The 21,100-nt window shown below is 46.4% G+C and overlaps 1 protein-coding gene across 3 annotated transcripts in view; it reads right to left on the bottom strand.

The window, feature by feature from the left end:
• Positions 1–20,020, bottom strand: part of PPP2R2D (protein phosphatase 2 regulatory subunit Bdelta) — a 52,563-nt gene extending 32,543 nt beyond the window's left edge. For 2 of the 3 annotated variants that reach the window (XR_013367639.1, XM_077877175.1), the window contains exons 1-2: positions 19,927–20,017; positions 19,745–19,837 (exon numbers count right to left, since the gene is read on the bottom strand). Coding sequence is in view for 2 of the 3 variants with exons in the window: in XM_077877175.1 (XP_077733301.1) it covers positions 19,745–19,837; positions 19,927–19,933 (100 nt within the window). In the remaining variant the exon portion in view is untranslated. Of the gene's footprint in view, positions 1–19,744; positions 19,838–19,926 lie in introns of all 3 variants that reach the window. The other variant, XM_077877173.1, reaches the window with a different exon arrangement.
• Between the last annotated feature and the right edge of the window lie 1,080 nt (positions 20,021–21,100).

A 21,100-nucleotide genomic window follows, 5' to 3' on the forward strand; every position in this document is an offset into this window, starting at 1 on the left:
AGCAAAACTTTCTCTGTTTGCAGATGGCATGATTTTATATGTAGAAAGTCCTACATACAACTATCAGAGCTAATAAACAAGTGTTGTGAGGACACAGGACACAAGAACAAACACAAAGATCAACTGTATTTCTATACACCAGCAATGAATAATCCAGAAATGAAATTAAGAAAATGATTCCATTTACAGTATCCTCCTAAAGTGCTTAGAAGTAAGTTTAACCAAAAGATTGCAAGATTTATAAATGAAGAATCGCAAAAACATTGTTTAAAGAAATTAAAGAAAACCTAAATAAATGGAAAGACACTACATTCATGGACTAGAAGACTTCATGTGAAGATGGAAGTACCTAACTTACAGAGTATAGGCAACACCCCTAGAAAACTCCAGCAGTATTCCCTACTCTCCCACCTCCCAGCAGACTGACAAACTAAATCTTAAAATGCATGTGGGATTATAAAGGACCCAGAATAGCCAAAAGAATTTTTAAAAAGAGCAAAATTGGGGCACCTAGGTAGCTCACCTAGGGTTAAGTGTCTGCCTTCAGTTCAGGTCATGATATCAGGGTCCTGGGATGGACACTGGGGCGTCCCTGCTCAGCGGGGAGCCTGCTTCTCTCTCCCTGTGCTTGCCACTCCCCCTGCTTATGCGCTCTGTCAAACAAATAAAATCTTAAAAAAAAAAAAAAAGCTTCTCCTTCAAGAAAAAAAAAAAAAGTACCACAAAGTTGGAAGACCCACACTTCTTGATCTCAAAATTTACTGCAAAGCTACAATAATTAAGACAGTGTGGTACTGGCATAAAGACAGACATACAGACGAAGGGGAAGGAATTCAGAGTCCACACAGATATCTTTGCATCTATGGCCAATTCATTTTCAACAATAGTGCCAAGACAACTCAAGGGGGGAAAACAGCATTTTAAACAAATGGTGCTTAAGACAACTAAACATCCACATGCAAAAGAAAGTCACTGGACCCTTACCTAATGCCACACACCAAATTAACTCAAAATGGGTCTAAGACCTATATATAAGAGTTAAATCTATAAGACTCTCAGAAGAACACAGGAGCAAATCTTTATGATCTTGGATTAGGCAATGGTTTCTTAGATAAGACACCCAAAAGCACTGCAGACAGAAGAAAAAAACAGATAAACTGGATATCATCTAAACTGAAAATTCTTGTGCATCTAAGGACACTCACTGAGAGTGAAAAAACAATGCAGAGTGAGAAGAAATATTTGCAAATCGTGTACCAAGTAAGGGTCTAGCATCCAGAATATATAAAGAACTCAATAATTTTTTTTTAAAAAGGGCCAACTAAAAAATGGGCAAAGGACTTAAATAGACATTTCTTCCAAAGAGATTATACGAATGTTGAATGAGCACAGGTAAAGATGAGATATCATTAGTCTCTAGGGAAATGCAAATCAAAAGCACAATGGGATAGCACTGCGTGTCTGTATTACAATGGCTAAAACAAAACAAAACCCACAACTGCTTGCAAGGTCATAGAGAACCTGGAACCTCATACTTTGCTGGTGGGATCTTTTTGTTTTTTCTAAAGATTTTATTTACTTATTCATGAGAGACACAGAGAGGCAGAGAGAGAGAGAGAGGCAGAGACAGGAGAAGCAGGCTCCATGCAAGGAGCCCGATATGGGACTCGATCCCGGGGCTCTGGGTTCATGCCCTGAGCCAAAGGCAGACTTGGACCAAGTCACCGGAAGGGCCCTCAACTTGTAACATTTCTCAACTGTATTCTGAAAGTAGACCAGACTATTTTCAGGTTTTTTTTCCTATGCACACAAAAACCTAAGAATTGTTCAACAAAACACTATTTTTAATCCCATTTCACTTAAAGCAAAAGAGCCTTTATTTCTCTTGCCTACTTCTCTTAAGCATATGCGCATAAGGTAGGGAAGACCACAGAGGACCAGGAAAATCAGTGTTTGCACCATTCTCCAACTACAAGTCTTTCTCAGACCAACATCGGTGGACTTCAAAACTTAGGAAACCATGTTTCACTTCTGTTGTTAAAGCCCATCAGAGATTTAACCACTCTTCAAGGAAAATCTGATTCATACAGAATATTCCATGCTCTCTTCCCTACCCTACCCTAGAAAATGTGAAGTTCTTGTCCCTAAAGGCCATCACAGAACATGCTCCCCTCTCCTGCAGATAAAGCTGAGTACCGGGAAGGGCCATCAGGAGGAGACTGCTTACTCTCAGACTCCTTCAGGAAACAGCCACCCCAGGGACCCTGCACAAGTCTGAGCCAAGGCAAGTCAAAGCACTCCAGAACTACCAAAGACAGGCCAGTGTCTTTGTAACACAGTAACACAATCATCAAAGTACTTACTGGATTCTTTCGAAGAAAATTAAAAATACGCACTTTCCAAATGAACATCTTGCCCGCAAAATGATTCCAGCCCACCTCCATACATTGCAGCTAGGGTAACTTTAATTTTTTATGCACAATTGTGATTGTGTGATTTCCCTTCTTAACATGCATCAGGTGAACTCCCAACTGGCCTTAGATCAAAAGATCAAAATCCTCACTCTATTCTCCTCTTTGCTTTCTATAGTCTGATCACCCAGGCCTTAATTCCTCAAACTGGTCCTGTTTCAAGCCCTCCTCCATGGTCTATACTCTGCCAGGACAGCTCCTCCTACCCCTCAGCCCTGTCCATATTTGTCCATATTTGTCCGTCCTTCACACCGGAGCCCAAGGTTCCACTGTCTAGGGAAGCCTGCTGACTCTTTCTGGAACCCTCATCACAATGGCAACTTAGTTGCTTATGTCTCTAGACCATGTGTGTCTTGGTGCTTCTGCTCATGGTATGCTAGTAGCATGGACGCACACATGGTCGCACACCCGCAGAACTGGACGCACCAATAACAAAAGAACGAGGAGCTTGGAGTTCATTTGTTAACCCTGCTTGCTCACCAGCTGTCAGCAGAACTCCTCCCGTTGCAAACCCAGCCAGGTACCACAAAACCATTCCTTGGTATTTCACACTCAAACTAGCAAGAAGACAATGACTAGCATTTTTGTCGTTTATGTAAAAAAAGGCCATTATTTTGAGAAATTGGTACCAAAAGGGGAAGAATCCCTGAGTTTGGGAAATGATCTTTAAACCTAGCCTATCATATTAGAAAAACAAGGTTGCTATCATTTCTCTCCTTATCAGCCTTCTTTTTTTTTTTTTTTTTAATTTTTAGTAAGCTCTATGCGTCCCACATGGGGCCTGAACTCACAACTCTAAGATCAAAAGCCAATGTTCCACCCATGGAGCCAACCAGATGCCCCCTTATGTGCCATCTTTTATTAGTATCTGTTAGGCGCAGGCATAGCCCTGAGATGCTTCCTTATAAAACTAAATCAACATTTCTGTATATTTCAACACATGTGGAAGAACTCACAAATATTTCTAAATTAAAGAAACGTTAAAATAGGTAAGATTATCAAGTAAGTGATATATTTACGAGGTAAATGATACAAGAAGTCAAAGTTTTACCACATTTTAAGCAAACAATGGTTACTTACCATTGTAATTTTAGAAAAATTGTAGCAAGTTATTTCTGACCAGTAAGTTCATTCAGTGCATATAAATAATTCCATTTCCAAATAGCTTTTGAAGAATATATTCTCTGAGAATAAAATATTTAAAAGTTCAATGACTAAAAATAAAAAAAAATTAGAAATGTACAATTTCCTACTTCAACAAACCCACATTTAATTCTGCCATAAAATGGAATGAAATCCTGATCCATTCAAGAGAATGAAAGGATAAACTACATACCAGGAGAGAATATTTGCAAAAGATACAGCTGATAAAGGACTGTTATCCAAAATATACTAAGAACTCTTAAAATCAACAATAGAGGGACGCCTGGGTGGCTTGGCGGTTGAGCATCTGCCTTCGGCTCAGGGTGTGATCCCAGAGTCCCGGGATCAAGTCCTGCATCAGGCTCCCTGCGTGGAGCCTGCTTCTCCCTCTGCCTGTGTCTCTGCCTCTCTGAGTCTCTCATGAATAAATAAAATCTTAAAAAAAAAAAAATCAACAATAAGAAAACAGCCCAATTACACAATGGGCAAAAACCTTAACAGACCTTTCATCAAACAAGATATACAAAAGACAAATCAGCATATGAAAGAAAAGATGCTCCACATTACATCCTCGGGAGATGCAAATGAAAACAAGATACCACTATACGCTTATTAGAATGGCAAAAATCCAAATCACTGACACCACCAAATGCTGGTAAAGATGTGGAGCAACAGAAACTCTCATTCACTGCTGGTGGGAATGCAAAGTGGTGCAGGAACTTTGCAAGAAAGTTTGGTCATTTCTGAAACTAAACATTCTCTTGCCATACGATTCAGCAATTGTGCTCCTTGGCATTTACCCAAAGGAGCTGAAAATTTATGTCTACATGAAAACCTGTGCACAAATGTCTATAGCAATTTTATCCATAATAATTTTTAAAATTTGGAAGCAACCAAGATGGTCATTCTTCAGAATGTGAACTGTGGGTCCATCCAGACATTGGAATATTATTATTCAGAACTAAAAAGAAATGAGCCATCAAGCCATGAAAAAATATGAAAGAACCTTAAATGCATATAATGAAGCGAAAGAAACCAGAATGAAAAGGCTGTGTGACCCTGACAACATGACACCCTGGCAAAGGTAAAACTTTGCAGACCGTGAATACATGGGTGGTTGTAGGGGTGAGTGGAGGAGAGGAACAGTCAGAGCAGGGAGGACTTTCAGGGCAGAGAAACTGCTCTGCAGGATATTATAAGATGGACACGAGCCATTAGACATTTGCCCAGCTCAGGGAATGTTTACCACCCAGAGTGAACCATACTGTAAACAGGTTGATAACGACTCTGGGCAATAATGATGTATCAGTGTTGGCTCTCTGGTTGTACCAAATGTACCATCTGGTGGGGGATGCTGATAGCGGAGGAGGCTGAGGGGGAGGACGGGGGTATGAGGCAAATCTTTGTCGTTTCCTCTTAAGTTTATAGTGAACCTAAAACTGCTCTAATAAAATTTTAAATTTTGCTATATACTACAACACAGACAGACCTTAAAAACATTATGCACAGTGAGATAAGCTAAATACAAATGGACAAATGTTGTATAACTCTACTTATATGAGGCCCCTACTAGAGACAGGGATTTCCATAGAAACGGAAAGCAGAATAGAGATTATTGGGGCCTAAGGAAGGGGAAAATGGGGAGCTGTTATTTAATGGGGACAGAGTTTTTCTTCAGACGAAGTTTTAGGTACACGGAGTGCGGATGGTCACACAACATTGTGACTGTAATTAATATCACTGAATTACATGCTTACAAATATTGGTTAAAATGACCAATATTAAACTCTGAATAGTTTACTACAATTAAAAAAAATTCCCAGACCTCACAAGAATGTCCACTCTCACCACTTTTATTCAACACAGTACTGGAAGTCTTAGCCACAGCAATTAGACAACATAAAGAAAAAGGCGGCATCCAAATGGTAAGAAGTGATGGAGATGACATGATACTATATATAGAAAGTCCTAAAGAATCCACTAAAAAAAAAATACTAGACCTGATAAATGAGTTCAGTAAAATCACAGGGTACAAAATCAACAGAAGAAATCTGTGGCATTCCTATATACTAACAACGAAGTGGCAGAAAGTGAAATTAAGAAAACAATCCCATTTACAACTGTACCAAAACCAATAAAATATCAGGAATAAACTGACAAAGAGGTGAATAACCTGTCCTCTGAAAACTATTAAACACTGATGAAAGAAATGAGATGACGCAAAGAAATGAAAAGACATTCCATGCTCATGGGTTGAAAGAATATTGGCAAAATGTCTATATAGCCCAAGGCAATCTACACATTTAATGTAATCTCTATCAAAATAACACCAGCATTTTTCACAGAGCTGGAACAAACAATCCTAAAATTTGTACGGGGCCATGAAAGACCTTGAATAGCCAAAACAATCTTGAAAAACAAAACTGGAGGTATCACAATCCCAGACTTCAAGTTAAATCACAGAGAGGCAGTCATCAAGACAGCATGGTACTAGCATAAAAGCTGACACAGGGAAAAAAAAAAAAAAAGCCGACACAGGGATCAATGAACAGAATAGAAAACCCAGAAATAAACCCACAACTACCTGGCCACTTGATCTTCAACAAAGCAGGTAAAAATAGCCAATGGAAAAGACAGTCTCTTCAACAGATAGTGTTGGGAAAGCTGGTCACATCCTGAAGAATGAACCTGGACCACCTCCTTATACCACCCACAGAAATAAACTCAAAAAGGATTAAAGGCCTAAATGTGAGATTGGAAACCGTAAAAATCCTGGAAGAGAGCACAGGCAGTGATGTCTCTGACCTCGGCCACAGCAACTTCCTCCTAGACATGTCTCCTGAGGCAAGGGAAACAAAAGCAAAATGAACTATTTATTTAGAACTTCATCAAAATAAAACAAAACAACCACTTCTGCACAGCAAAGGAAACAACCAACAAAAATAAAAGTCATTCTATGGAACTGGAGAAGATATCTGCAAATGATATATCTGATAAAGGTTTAATATTCAAAATCTATAAAGAACTTACAGGGACACCAGGGTGGCTCAGCGGCTGAGTGCCTGTCTTCAGCCTGGGATGTGATCCTGGGGGGGGTCCTGGGATCGAGTCTCACATCGGGCTCCCTGCATGGAGCCTGCTTCTCCCTCTGCCTGTGTCTGCCTCTCTCTCTCTCTGTGTCTCTCATGAATAAATAAATAAAATCTTTTTTTTTTTTTTAAAGAGAAAGAACTTACACAACACCCAAAAAACAATCTAGTTAAAAAATGGGCATAAGACATGAGCAGGTATTTCTCTAAACAAGACATCCAGATGCCAACTGACATGAAAAGATGTAGATGCTCTACATCCTCCTCATCAAGCAAACACAAATCAAAACCACAATGAGACATCACCTCACACCTGTCTGAATGGCTAGAATATAAAACATGAGAAACAACATCAAGAAGGATGTGGAGAAAAAGGAACCCTTATGCACTGTTGGTAGGAATGCAAACTGGTGCAGTAACAGTGGATAGCAGTATGGAGGATCCTCAACAAGTTAAAAATAGACTACCCTATTATCCAGTAATCGCACTACTGGGTATTTATACCCAAAATACAAAAACACCAATTCGAAGGGATACATGCACCCTGATGTTTATATCAGTATTATCTACAATAGCCAAAGTGTCCACAGATAAATGAATGGATAAAGAAGATATGGTATATATACAATGGAGTGTTACTCAGCCATCAAAAAGAATGAAATCTTGCCATTGACAATAACATGGATGGAGCTAGAGTATTATGCTAAGCAAAATAAGTCAGTCAGAGAAAGACAAATACTATCATATAATCTCATTCATATATAGAATTTAAGAAACAAAACAAGCCAGCAAAGGAAAAATAGAGGCAAACCAAAGAAACAGACTCTTAACTAGAGAGAATTGATGGTTACCAGAGGGGAGGTGGGTAGATGGGGGGAAAAGAGTGAAAACAGGTGATGGGGATTAAAAAAAATAAACTCAGGGGGAGCCTGGGTAGCTCAGTTGGTTAAGTGTCTGACTCTTGATTTCCACTTGGGTCATGGTGTCAGGGTGGGTGAGATTAAACTCCGAGTTGGGCTCTGCACTGGGCATGGAGCCTGCTTAAGATTCCCTCTCCCTCTGCCCCTAACCCTCAACTACTAAATAAATAAATAAATAAATAAATAAATAAAATAAGCTTAAAATATTAACATAGCAATCAGATAGAGCTTTCATTGAAAAACAAAGTCCCAGTCCTCGGGGTGCCTGGGGGGCTCGGTTGGTGAAGTGTCTGCCTTCTGCTCCTGGAATCCAGCCCTGTAATCCGGCTCCCTGGTCACCAGGGAGTCTACTTCTTCCTCTCCTTCTGTCTCTCCCCCTCCCCTGTTCATGCTCACGCTCTCAGATAAAATCTTAAAAAAAAAAAAAAAAAAAAAAAAATCCCAGTCCACAAAAGCAAAGTCCAAAGCCACATTAGCCTGAGCGTTCTGTATTTTTCTCTAGGTCAAATGAAATGAAAAGATGCTACCCCAGAAGCCAGTCTCGAGGCAGTGGCAAGCCAGCCGGCCCTCCACCAGGACACCACAGGCCCTCATGGCCAGCAACCCCACAGCTAATAGGGATTTCTAAAGCAACAATTTACATTACTATTTTACCTATTGATGCATACTTTTCCCTGAAGCTATTTTAAAGAGTACACCGAAAGTCCCTAAGCGGTTAATTTCATAAATCAAAGTCAATCCTTCCTTTGACTACTGAATTCCACTATTCCTCAGTGAACATTAACTGAGAATGGTTCAACTCTCTCGGCCTCACAAATTCCCAGTTGTGATCACGGCTGCACACCTCAACTTCCCCCGGCTCTGCGGCAAAGCAGGGCAAGAATACTTGGTAACCCCCACTCCTCCCAGGGCTCTCAGACATTTCCAATGCCTTCAATACGGGACACACACATCCTTTCCGGTACCATAAAGTCAAAACCTAAGAAACGCGCCCTCTAACGCTCCATCGGATCCCTGAGGTCTGAGGAGAGCTGGACGAGCAGCAGGAGCAGTGGGGTGGAGGCGGGCAGCCTTCGCCTGAAGAAAAGCTGTGAAAGGGGAACCGTGCGTCCGCTCTGGTACCAGTTCCCAGGTCGGGGTAGTCCAGATGCCATTTCATGGCCGAGCTGCAGCTGGTGAGGGAAGGGGACGCAGGCAGGCCGTCAGGTTCTAACAGGGTACTCTGTCCTGGGAGACCGCACTTCTCGAAGCTGGATCAAGCCAGACGGGCCCAAGACGGTGGGTGTCAGGACGGGACCCCTGACCAAACTAGGAAGAAAAGGTACAAACCCCCTTCCAAGGAATCTGCGCCCCCAAGTGACGAACACTTCTCCCCCTAGGTAACAACTGTCCATAAAAGACAGAAAGCCAACCGTCAAGTCACACAGCACCCTGTCTCCCTAGAGCTCCGGTCTCTCGCAGGGAGCTCCCATCTCCAGAGCGGGCTCTCCCTTTAGCGGACTTTCCTGCCCGGGTGGCTCTCCCGCTTGGCTGCCCTGCTGCGTCCATCCTTAAACTTCTCAGGACAAGACCAGGAACCTCTGGCAAGTCCTTTGGGGCAGGCTGGGACGAGGTCCCGCGGCCTGGGGTCTCCCCAGCTCATCGGGCAACAGAGAGGTGCTAGCACTGGAACTGGGGATTAATGAAAAGAACTTCAACGTGAACTCTAACTTTTACTTCTTAAAAAAATCTGAAGCAAATAAGACCAGATATTGAGAACATGACTGTTTATTATTATCGTATCATGTCAGTAATATGCAGATTATTACTTTGTTTAAAGGAAACTTACAGAGTTTATCAAAACATGAAGTGGCAAACAGTTTAGTCCGAAGATTTGATATATTTCTCCTACAGGGACACCCGAGTGGCTCAGCAGTTGAGCATCTGCTTTCAGCTCAGAGCATGATCCGGTCTGGGGATCGAGTCCTGCGTCGAGCCTGCACAGAGCCTGCCTCTTCCTCTGCCTGTGTCTCTGCCTCTCTCTCTGTCTCTCATGAATAAATAAAATCTTAAAAAAAAAACCTTTCTCTACATGTAAGGTGTATCCTTAAAACAATGCTATCATGACATTTCTTTAGAACATGCAGGCATGGATGCGTGGGTGGCTCAGCAGTTGAGCGCCTGCCTCCGGCTCAGGGCGTGATCCCAGGATCGAGTCCCATATCGGGCTCCTTGCAGGGAGCCTGCTTCTCCCTCTGCCGAGGTCTCTCTCTGTGTGTCTCTCATGAATAAACAAAATCTTAAAACAAAACAAAACAAAGAAAAACATGCAGGCAGACGGTTTACTGCAAAGGGCAGAAGCAAAGCTAGACGCAGCCCCGGCCGTTTTATGAAGTCAGGTGTGCTGAAGAGCGCAGTGACGCACAAGAGGCACTGAAGCCCCCCCCCCCCCCCACCTTCCAATAATTATTAGCTGGGTTATTGTTTTGCTCTGTTTGAAATCTAGTTAATGATACTAGTGCTTTTGAGTGGGTAAGCTTTTACAGATACCTGTTTTGTCATGGGAGATGCCAGGAGCAGAACTATGAGAAGCCAGTGACTGTGTTTAGGGAGTGACAGGCCGCCGGGACGGCAGGTGCTCCGGAGCAGCAGTGAGGGAACTCTCCCACATTCAGTTCTTAGAAAGCTAGTCTTTTCCTTTTCTTAATGGCCCTTTTCTCCTTACCATCACGGAACACGATGCACCGCTGGTGTGAAAGGTGTCACAATACGGAAGTGTACGGTGTAAAGGCTGACGCCGTTTGTGGGTGTACATGGGAGCCCTTGCTCTCCACAGGCACCCACCAAGTACCGCTGGGTAGGTCACCTCCACACCTACGCATTCACGACAATCCGTTTTACACCGAGTGCTGCTCTGCCAGAGGCTGCTGTTTTTAACTCCCTGCGTCACATGCTGTTTTCCGACCCCTTTAATGCACAACATGGGTGTACCATAATGCTTTTAATCACTTTACTACTTCAGGCATTGAAGTTTTTCCAGATGTTTGATCGCTGCAGTGCACAGCTCTGTAAACACACGCTCCTGCAGTGTTCAGACACTTGTGCAAGTGGAATCATGGGGTTGCAGCCTGGCTTTCCGTTTAACAGATACACGCTAAACTGCCCTCCAGAAAAGGAGCATAGAGATACTCCTTCCAGAAATGTGAAACAAAAGTAAAACTTCGTTACTACCTTAATTAAAATTTCCTCGCTGATTAATGACATTTCTTTGGTGATTTATATTAACTTTTACTTATCCGTTTTAAAAAAATGAATTACACGCCTATAGGTAAGATTAAAGATGAAGAGCTTTCATCTGCTTTTTTCACCCCAAATTTCCTAATTCTTGTCTGGAACTTGCTACCTTTGGGGCAAGTATGAGGACTCACTGAGAACTCACAATTCATTAAAACACGTCCAAGGGGACAAAGTTGTACATGGTATTGTGCAAAGTATAGAAAAAGATAAATGTACATTCATACAACTGCATCTCTATTTTAGGTATAGTTTTCTGATGGAGATCACACAGGCCACAGTTCATTCCACACTGAGCCCAAAGCCCTGACCAGGATTTCTGTTTTCAGGGTTGGTCCCTGCCGTGGAGCTCTGAACTCCACCCTTCCTGCCCCACCTATCGTTCCCCTTCTAAACCATCACTGACCCACACATGGATCTGACTTCCATTAATTTCCAACAGCAGCAATAGCAACAAAAAATCCCCATGTAAAAGACACATGTTTAGCAGCCATAACTGAACACTGGGTAGGAGAGTATATGAATCGGGGGTGGGGGGAGGGTCAAAAGAATTAAAATTCAAGGTTTATAATAAAAATATTTATAGATTAATCTTTATAATGTATAAAGAGCTTTTAAAAATTGATTTTTAAAAGGCTCAGCAAAAAAAGGGATAAACAATATGATCTAACAATTCACAGAAGAAACAAATCTAAAAAAATCTTCATTGCTAACTTATAAAGAAACATGAATTACTGCAGCATTAGATTTGCAATGAAGGCAGCTAACATGAAAAAGAATGACATCCCTAAGTCAGTGAATGGGGTAAGAAGTTCTGGGGAAAGTATAAGTTGGCATCGTCTTTGGGAGGGCAATTTGGCAGCATCAAGACATAAACGATGGGCTTTGCCAATGTGTCCATTCCTAGGAATCTAGCCACAGAAAATGCCTGCATGGGCACATGAGGAGCCAGACTATTTACTGCGGCATCTTTAGTAACAGCAAAAACTGGAAACCACTGAGAATAGTTAAACAGATGAGATAATCTGTACAAGGAAACAATATGCAGCCATCAAAAGGGACCAAATAGAGCTATGCAACAGGACAGCATGGTTAAAAATATTTAAGTATGGGCTTTGGACACAGAACACCTGGACTGGATGGATCCTGACTCTAGCACCCACTAGCTCTGTGAGCAAAGTGGGCAAAGGGACTTAATATTCCCAAGAGTCAGTTTTCTCATTTATAAAACAAAGGCAACAGTAGCACTTATATCTCAAGGGGTTGCTGCAACAAATGAAGTATATACATTTCAGCAGAAAGCCTGGATCGCTGTAAGATCTTAAAGTACATACTAGGAATGCAAAGAAGTCACAAAAACAATATTTTTATCAGAATTCACATTTTGTGAAAAATTTTAAAAACTGCTTATGTACAAACTGAGTTTTAAAATAGAAACAAATAAATGTGTAGGAAATGGTCTAAAAATACACACACACCATTAAGAGTAGTTACCTCTGGGGAGGATTCCTGGACAGCAGTGAAGAGGAAATTCCACTTTTACTCTTTACACATCCACATCATTAGATTTTCTTTAAATATTGAACGCTCTGCTTTTATACTGATGCAAAAACAATAAAATCCAGTAAAGATGAGAGAGGACAGTTAATCTTGAAATCTGCCCTGATATTCCTAATGCTTATAGCTCGCTTTAAAGCAGCAGTTTTCAAAATGTTGCTCTGTGGATCCCTGGAGGGGGGACATCCCCAGGAACCTTCCAGAGGTCCCTGAGATCAAAATAAAATGTGTTGCCATCTGCACAGATGACCAAAAACAAGGGCGACGGAAGCTGCTGGCGCCTGCGCTTGCTTCGGTGGGAGGCGGACTGCGCACACACGCAGGGGAGCGAAAGCGAGCAAGCCAGTCTTACCTATGAATGGCCTTGATACACAGTCGAACTCCTTAATTTTACTCAATCCCAACCCTTTGGTAGGAGTTTTTTAATATTCTTTGTGGTGAAATGGACCACAAATGGAACTTTGCATAAATCAATCTGCTCCAGTTCCAATATAGGGAGCGGTGTCTCAAGGAAAGCACATGCATGATTTTCTGTGCCACAAGCTGAACTAGTTGTGCTTCTCACAGAATGCCATTTTCACTTGAAAGAACAACTCACCAACTATGGTTATTTAGACCTGGGTATCTGGTAGGGAAGTTTCCTGAAAATGAACAAAGGGAGCCTCTCACTTCACAAAAAATGAGACATTTGTTGCCAATGTTAATATCCACACTTTCAAGAGGAAATTTAAATTTCAGAAAACTTGTAACTTGTATCTATTTCCGGTACTTTGACAGCTTCTCTGCTTGATGACTTTTCTGAGATCAGTTGTGACATTGACAAATATGATTTTATTTTCTATAATGAAATGTACCAACATTTCAAAGATCTAAACAACCTTGTGTACCAATATTTGGCATACTTCCTCCAAATGACCAAATTATGCACATGAGCAAGAGATCCATTCAAAGTACAAGGTAGAGGGCAGCCCCGGGGGGGGGGTGGGGGGGGTGGGTGGGGGTTGCTCAGCGGTTTAGCACCGCCTGCAGCTCAGGACGTGATCCTGGGGTCCCGGGATCGAGTCCCACCTCAGGCTCCCCGCAGGGAGCCTGCTTCTCTTTCTGCTCGTGTCTCTGCCTCTCTCTGTGTCTCTCATAAATAAATAAATAAAATCTTAAAAAAAAAAGTACAAGGTAGAAATAATGGATTTTAATATAACAGGGAATAAAAGTTCAATGATAGGTTCTAAAGCATAAGTGAACTTGAAGAAACCATGATGTGCATATTTCTGTTGTAGTATTAAGGAATATCCAGAATTACGTGAAAAGGCTATTAATTCATTCTTCCATTTTCTAACTACATACATGAAGAAAATTTGAGATCACATTTATATTTCGATTAAAACAATTTCAACAGACTGAACACAGAAGCAGAGAATCTAAAAATCCTGTATACTTCCTATGTCTTCTATTAAATCCTATACTTAGGGTTTACAAAGTATAAAACAATGCCTTCTCACGAAATCTTTTGTTTTGGGAAAGTTGTTTTTCATTAAAGATGTTACAGTCACATATAATAGACCCATTATTATTATTTTTTAAAGATTTTATGTCTTTATTCATGAGAGACACAGAGAGAGGACACAGGCAGAGGGAGAAGCAGGCTCCCTACAAGGAGCCAGACGTGGGATCCTTGATCCCAGATCCCAAGATCACGCCTTGAGCAGAAGGCAGACGCTCAACCGCTGAGCCACTCAGGCGTCCCGACCCATTATTATTTTAAAGTGAAATAAATATTTTCAGTTCTTCTGAACTCAATTCAAATGTAGCAAATATTGTCAGAACCCACACAAACTCTGATTCTCCTGGAACCAAAGGCTTGGAGAACCACTGGTTCAGCACAGAGGCTGGCAAAGGACGACTTGAGGGTGAAATCCTGCCTCTGCTGTTTTACCAGCAACATGGGCCCACTGCCATTTCCCTTCATTCTGTGGGGTCTGTGGCTGCTTTCCTGCTACACAGGCAAACTCAGTAGTTGCAACAGAAACAGCCTGGCCTGCAGTCTAAAATATTTACTATTTAGCCCTTTCCAAAAAAAAAAAAAAAAAAAAAAATTCTGCAGACTCTAATTTAGAGTAAGCTCACATTTCTAGCTTTTATTACTGCAGGAACTTCTCACTGGCCTCCATTCTTACCCCATTACCAACCATTCTCCCACAGCCAGAGTGACCTCCCGAAAGAAGGTAAAGCTGATGTCACGCTTCTGTTAGCTTACAGGCTGCGATCACCATCACTTCCAGATACAACTGCAAGTCCTCAGCAGGGTGCTCAAGGTTGTTACTCAGCACTCCTAGGCCAGGCCCTCGTTTCTGCCCCTCTGCATGGCCACTCCCCTCTCTGCACAGACCTGACCAGCACTCTAGTTTCCCAGGATGCACAACATTCTCTCCAATCTCCTCTCTCTGAGCCTTCTCCATCTGGAACATTCTTTTCCTCTTCCCTTTCTTCCCTTCCCACATCCTGATCCCCTCCCCTTCACTCTCCACCCAAGTGTGTGTACTGGGTACTTCAGGCATGTTCCCTCTACTTGCTCTGCTCTCAGGATGGTGCAATGACCTGTCTGCCTCAACAAAGGGCTTCTTGAGGCTGGAACCAGGTTTCTCTCTTCTAACATCCACACCAGTGGCCCTGCAGGACACTGTTGTGAATTTTTAGATGAACTAAGCTGAGAGCTGGCCCCTGTAACACCCTTCATTTTCTTAACTTGGCTCCTGGGAGCGACAACACAGGGTAAGTTCTTTGTGGACTCTCAGGATAACATTTCCACAGTTATCAGTTACTGTGTGCCTGTTTGCCAGAGCTTTCCCTGCATTTCTGTGCAATCTTCCAAGAACCCGTAATGGCCACAGGGCCTAGTACGCTGGCCATACAGATGAAAATCCAGAAGATAAGTAACCTGTCAGGTTACCACAAAGCTAGTAAGAGGGTTGAAATGGGATCTGCACCAAATGCCTTTCCGTATCTGAGTACCAAGCTGAGACAAGTGTAACCCGTGTCTGAACCTGAGAAACAATGATAGGGCCTAGGGCTAAACATCAGGATAGCTATGTAAAGGGAAAGGTCACACGCTAAGAACCTAAGGTGTTAAGAGTGGCTGAGCAGTGAATCATAAAGAAAGTGGACCGTGAGAAGGACTGGTAAGGTGGGGAAGGCAGGCAGGAAACACAAAGGATGTTCTCAGTTGGGAAAGAAATATGAGCAAAGATCAAGGAATATGGACAATAAACACGAGCAAGAAAGGAGCACTGAGTAATAATGGAAAAGCCAAGAGGTCAGGCCTAATCAAAGGGACCGGGAGTGAAGAGACTGGGGAGAAATCAGGAAAAACCAAGAAGCTGCTTTTTTTTTAGGTCTATAATATAGTTACAATCAAACCCAAACACCTTAAAACACAGAAGAATTAATTAACAGTTGTACCTAACGCTCAAACAACACTTTACAAGTAACAAAAGCACTGCAGACTGTTTAATCTTGACGAAAATCTTTTGATGTTAATTTCTAGATAAGTGAGCTGAGGTTTAGAACGGGCCTTCACACCCAATAGATGGCAGACAGGACCTAAAACCAGAACTTCCCATCAAAACAAGACTCTTAAAATCAAGGAATAAAAAAAAATTGAGGAGTATGACTTAGTATCACCATGTATCTTACACTTACATCTGATGACATAACTAAGATCAGTCCAGCTTCTTGAACATGCAGCCTGATTTCAGAAGCATCACAATGTAGCCGGGCTCCTAAGTGTGTTAAATGCCTTAATCTTAAGAGAACCACACACATCTGATTTCCTACTGGCACAATCCCCCCATGAAGCTCTCCCTTAAGTTAAATAGCAAGAACGTTACTAGATCATTTTCTTGTTTGATGGCTTCCCCCCATGAGATGCTTTCCTGAAGGACTTTTTCAATGGCATAAATATAAATATTAAATGGGAATCCTACCATGGAATGCAGACAACTTATCAGGTTAGGAATTCTTCAAATAACCAGACACCATGTCCCATCACCACTTAAAAAAAAACAAACGATAAATACTGAATGCTCATTTTCTATATTCAGAAAAAAATCACAATATTCTAAAATAATAACTATGACTGAAAAGTTTTACATTCATAAATACTGGATTTCATGGATTCTCGGGAGCACAGGTTCCCACGTGTTAATATCGTGAAATCATATGTAGCTCACATTCCATGAAACACAGCACCGTCCTGGTATTGATATCCAAGTGCCCTTAATTTTTGTTTCCCTTCCCCAACTTAAATGTTTTCCTCTCATAATATATCTACATAATCCCCTTTAGAAAGGCCATATCACATCATGGAGATACCCACAGGATTTATACAACTCTCCAGACCTAAGCTTCAGTTACAGACGAACCTTTGGTGTTTAGTACTATTTCTTTAGAAAAAGATTAACATCCAATTCAAGACCATAGACCAAATCATGGATTAAGAAATGGATTAAAACAAAACCATCAAGTAAAAAGTCAAGACAGGTACAATTACCAAAGATGAACCAGCTGCCATCAAGCTATACAAAAAGCTATAGAAAACCAGGTCATGGCTGGTTACAAAGCCCTCCTCCAGCCTTCCCCACTGCTTCTCTGGAAAAGCAATCAATGTGCAAAGGCAGCAGGACCCAGAGCTCCCTGCGGAAGGTGTCTACAATCGTGCTAAAGTAACTCGAAGGAAAAACTACTGCATCGTCTGCCGGGTACACAGGGGTTTCCGGCTCTTCCCATCAGATCGTCTCCAAGACACCTGCTCTTTGGCGGCCAGGTTTTAACCCTCATTCTCACCTTCCAACACTAGGACAGGCACTTCCTCTCAAGGCATCTCATTTTCATTTGCTTTCAGAAGCCATTTCCTACAATTCCAGCTGGTGAGTGCTCTTCTGAGCTTTTGAGAGAGCCGTCCCAAGGCGGTCATCCACGTCCCAGTGAGGGCTGCAGCAGCACCGGCCACAGCTGGTCATGAAGCAGTCCAGCATGCACGGGCTTTAGGGCCAGCCGGCCTGGCTTCAAACCGTGGCTCTGCTGGGACAGAGGCTGCTGACCAAGTTAACCGCCCTCTGTGCCTTGGCTTCTGCTTCCAGAACTGGGAAGAACAGTCCCCCCCACTCCTGGGGCTGTACCTGGGAGCCGTGTGTGGAGCACTCAATGTTCACTGGCCAGGTCCTCTACAAGGTATGTGTGGGGACAGACTGGCAGAGGACTGCAGCATCGTGTGACATCTGCAAAAGGCGTCTGTCCAGTGGACGTGGCCCAAGAAGGTTGTAGGGCCTGGGGCCCGGTACCACACCTGGAAATCTGCACAAACACCTAACCGCTTCTGCACAACGCTCACTGCCTAGAGCACAAGGTCCGGAGACACACGCTAACAAACCACTTCTCTTCTCACTTCCTTTTGGAAGCCTCCCCGTGGTTTGTACTCACCTATTCCACCTGCTGGGTGGAATGACTACACACACAGGCAGCTAACTGCAGGGGAAGTAGTGACTGTCACTCCCGCATCCTGCCATCAGCAGGAAAAGCACCAGTTTCCCGCTGAGCCCAGCTCTACTCCTACTGGCAGCAGGTGAGAAATCCCTGACGGCGCTCCGCTGACCTGGCCCATGCTGAAGCAAAACCCTGCTGTTTTCAATGAAAGCCATCAAATTGGAGATCCCTGGGGTGGCTCAGCGGTTTAGTGCCACCTTCGGCCCAGGGCGTGATCCTGGAGACCCGGGATCGAGTCCCATGTTGGGCTCCCTGCATGGAGCCTGCTTCTCCCTCTGCCTGTGTCTCTGCCTCTCTCATGAATATATGAGTAAAATCTTTAAAAAAAAAAAAAAAAAAGCCATCAAATTGTACACAGTACATACTTCCTTCAGGAGTTATGATTTGAGTCCCCAGAAACAACAAGGAGACGAGATGTCTCTGTGCACTGCACCCCTCCAGCCCTGAGCCCTGAACTGCCTGATGCAGCCTGGCCCCAGCTGTTGTCATGGGAAGCGCCGGGTAACAGGGGCTCTTCCGAGTAGAGCTCAGGCCAGGACAAACACGGCACATGCTGTGAATCTCAACAAATACAGGGTACTACAGGGTCCTGCAGCCAGGTATTGGGGCAACCGCAACCTCCTTGCAATGACCCAACAACCTTCCTCGTCTCCTGTCAACGTTTCTCCGTCGCTGCTGAGTGCGCCCCAGCTCCTTCACTCTCCCGGTCCACAGCCTTGTCTGCGTGGACACTGACTTTCGCAGCAACCATACAACAGACGCCGCCACGACTCTCAGAACGACGCCCTGGATGTGTTCCCCTGACTGATGACCGAGGCCGACGTGGGTGACAAGGGAAACTCAGAACACATGGAGCAAAGGACACCCGCGGAATTGCCACAAAGAAATCTTACAGTAAGAGGCTAAGCTGCAACCGCAAACCTCTAGAGCCACTCCTGACTGTCCTGGAAGCTCGGGTTCAACATTGGCACAAAGTTCCGCTCGGCTTAGCTCAGTGAAGATTTTCTAAGACCATTTTCAAAGTGCAACATCGCGCGGAAGACATGCCACGTCGGTTACGTTTCACTGTTGATTCATTCAGTTTGTCAACCAGTTTTTTTAGGAAAAGGGAAATCGGCCACGGAGATGGGCCTTGGGCCGGAAACGAGCGAACGAGGGTCGCTTTACTCCTGGTAAAAAAAAACAATGTTGAGCTACAGTTGAAGTGTCACCCCTCTGGCACGGGGAAGACACAAAAAAGTAATGTGCTTAAAATGGGTATAAGTTTTTTTTTTTCCAGTTACATAAAACCACCTACTTTCCCAGCTCAAACCGTATATACATCTTTACGCCCTCCCGGAGGTGCAGCCCGGCCTGCTCCTGCTCCGGGCGCCGCCCGCCCGCAGAGCCCGGCCCGGGAGGGGGCAGGCGGGAGGCGGGAGGCGGGAGCGGCGGCAGGTGCGCGCGGGCAGGGCGGTCCCTGCGTCCCGGGCCCGGCCCCCCGCCCCCCGCCCCCCGCAGGCCCGGCGCCCCGAGCCCGCCCAAGGGCCCCGCCCCCGGGACCGCAGCCGCCCGAGGACCCCCGTGACCTTGGCGCCCGAACACCAGCGCGGCGCCGCCGCCCGCCCAGGGCCCGAGCCCCGCGCCCCCCCGCGCCCGCCGGGCAGGGGGACCCGGGAGGTCGTGACCCCGCCCCGGGAGGCCGTGACCCCGCCCCGCCCCCCGGGAGCCCCGCCCCGCCCCGCCCCGCCCCCCGCCAGGTGCGCGGCCTCACCTTCGGCCACGTCCTCGTCGATGGCCCCCTTGACCTGCGAGAAGCACCACTGCAAGTCGTTGCCGCCCGCGGGGCAGCCGCCGCCTCCGGCTCCTGCGGACACACCGGGCGCGTCAGGGCCCCGCGCCGCCCCCGCCCGGGACCCCCGCCCCGCCCCGCCCCGCCCCGCGCGGGCCCCTCACCTGCCATGGCCGGCGGGCGGGCGGGCGGACGGACCGGCGCCGAGGCGGCGGCGCACGAAGGAGGCGGCCGCCGCGCTGCTGCCGCCCGAGCACCTCAGCCCGGCCGCCGCCGCGCCGCCGCCGCCGCCGCCGCCGCGGCTGCCGGGGAGGGATTTTTTTTTTCCCTTTTCAAAATGGCGCCCAATGCCCGTCGCCCCGCTCGATGACGTCATCCCCCTCCGCCTCCTCCGCAGGCCCGGACGGGGCGGGGCCGCCGGGAGGCTCCCCTGCGTGGGCGGGGCGGGGCGCGGCCGCGGGGGCTGCCGGGGGCTGGGGAGCGCCGACCGCGCCTGCGCGAGCCTCCTGCCGCCGGGCCCCGCCCCCCGGGCCCGAGCCCCGCCTCCCGGCCCGAGCCCCGCCCCCCGGGCCCGAGCCGGAAGGGGGCGTCCAGGGCGCGCGGCTGCGGGGCCCCGGGTGGGCGCGCCCTTGGCCCCCCGCGGCGAAGCTGAGGCTCGCAGCCCGCCTCCCTCCGGGTCCCGGGAGGGCTCGAGGCGGCCGCGGTCCCCCGCGCGAGCCGGGCCCGCCCCCAGACGGCCGCGGCCAATGGCAGCGCGGTCCACGGGCAGGGCAGCCAATGCGGGCGCTCGTCGGCTCCGGCCTGGGCGCCCCCGCCGCACCTGGCCACCCCGCCGCACCTGGGCGCCCTCGCCGCACCTGGGCACCCCCGCCGCACCTGGGCACCCCCGCCGACCTGGGCGCCCCCGCCGCACCTGGGCGCCCCCGCCGCACCTGGCCGTCCCCGCCGCACCTGGCCGTCCCCGCCGCACCTGGGCGCCCCCGCCGCACCTGGCCACCCCGCCGCACCTGGCCCCCCCCGCCGCAGCTGAGTCCCCCGCCGCACCTGGCGCCCCCGCCGCACCTGCCCCCCCCCCCCCGCCGCACCTGGGCTCCCCGCCGCATCTGGCCCCCCCGCCGCACCTGGCGCCCCCGCCACACCTGGCCCCCCCCGCCGCACCTGGGCTCCCGCCGCATCTGGCCCCCCCGCCGCACCTGGGCGCGTCTCCCGGGCGCTCCCGCTGCGGGCGGGACTGTAAATCCTGCAGCGCCGAGACCCCGGGAATCCCGTGCCCCCCCACACCGGGCAGCCCCGCCCAGAGCTCACGTGCTCTACGGAGTGGTCAGTTCAGAGGCGCCT

Source organism: Canis aureus, chromosome 29, assembly GCF_053574225.1.
Source record: "Canis aureus isolate CA01 chromosome 29, VMU_Caureus_v.1.0, whole genome shotgun sequence".
NCBI classification, from domain to species: domain Eukaryota; kingdom Metazoa; phylum Chordata; class Mammalia; order Carnivora; family Canidae; genus Canis; species Canis aureus.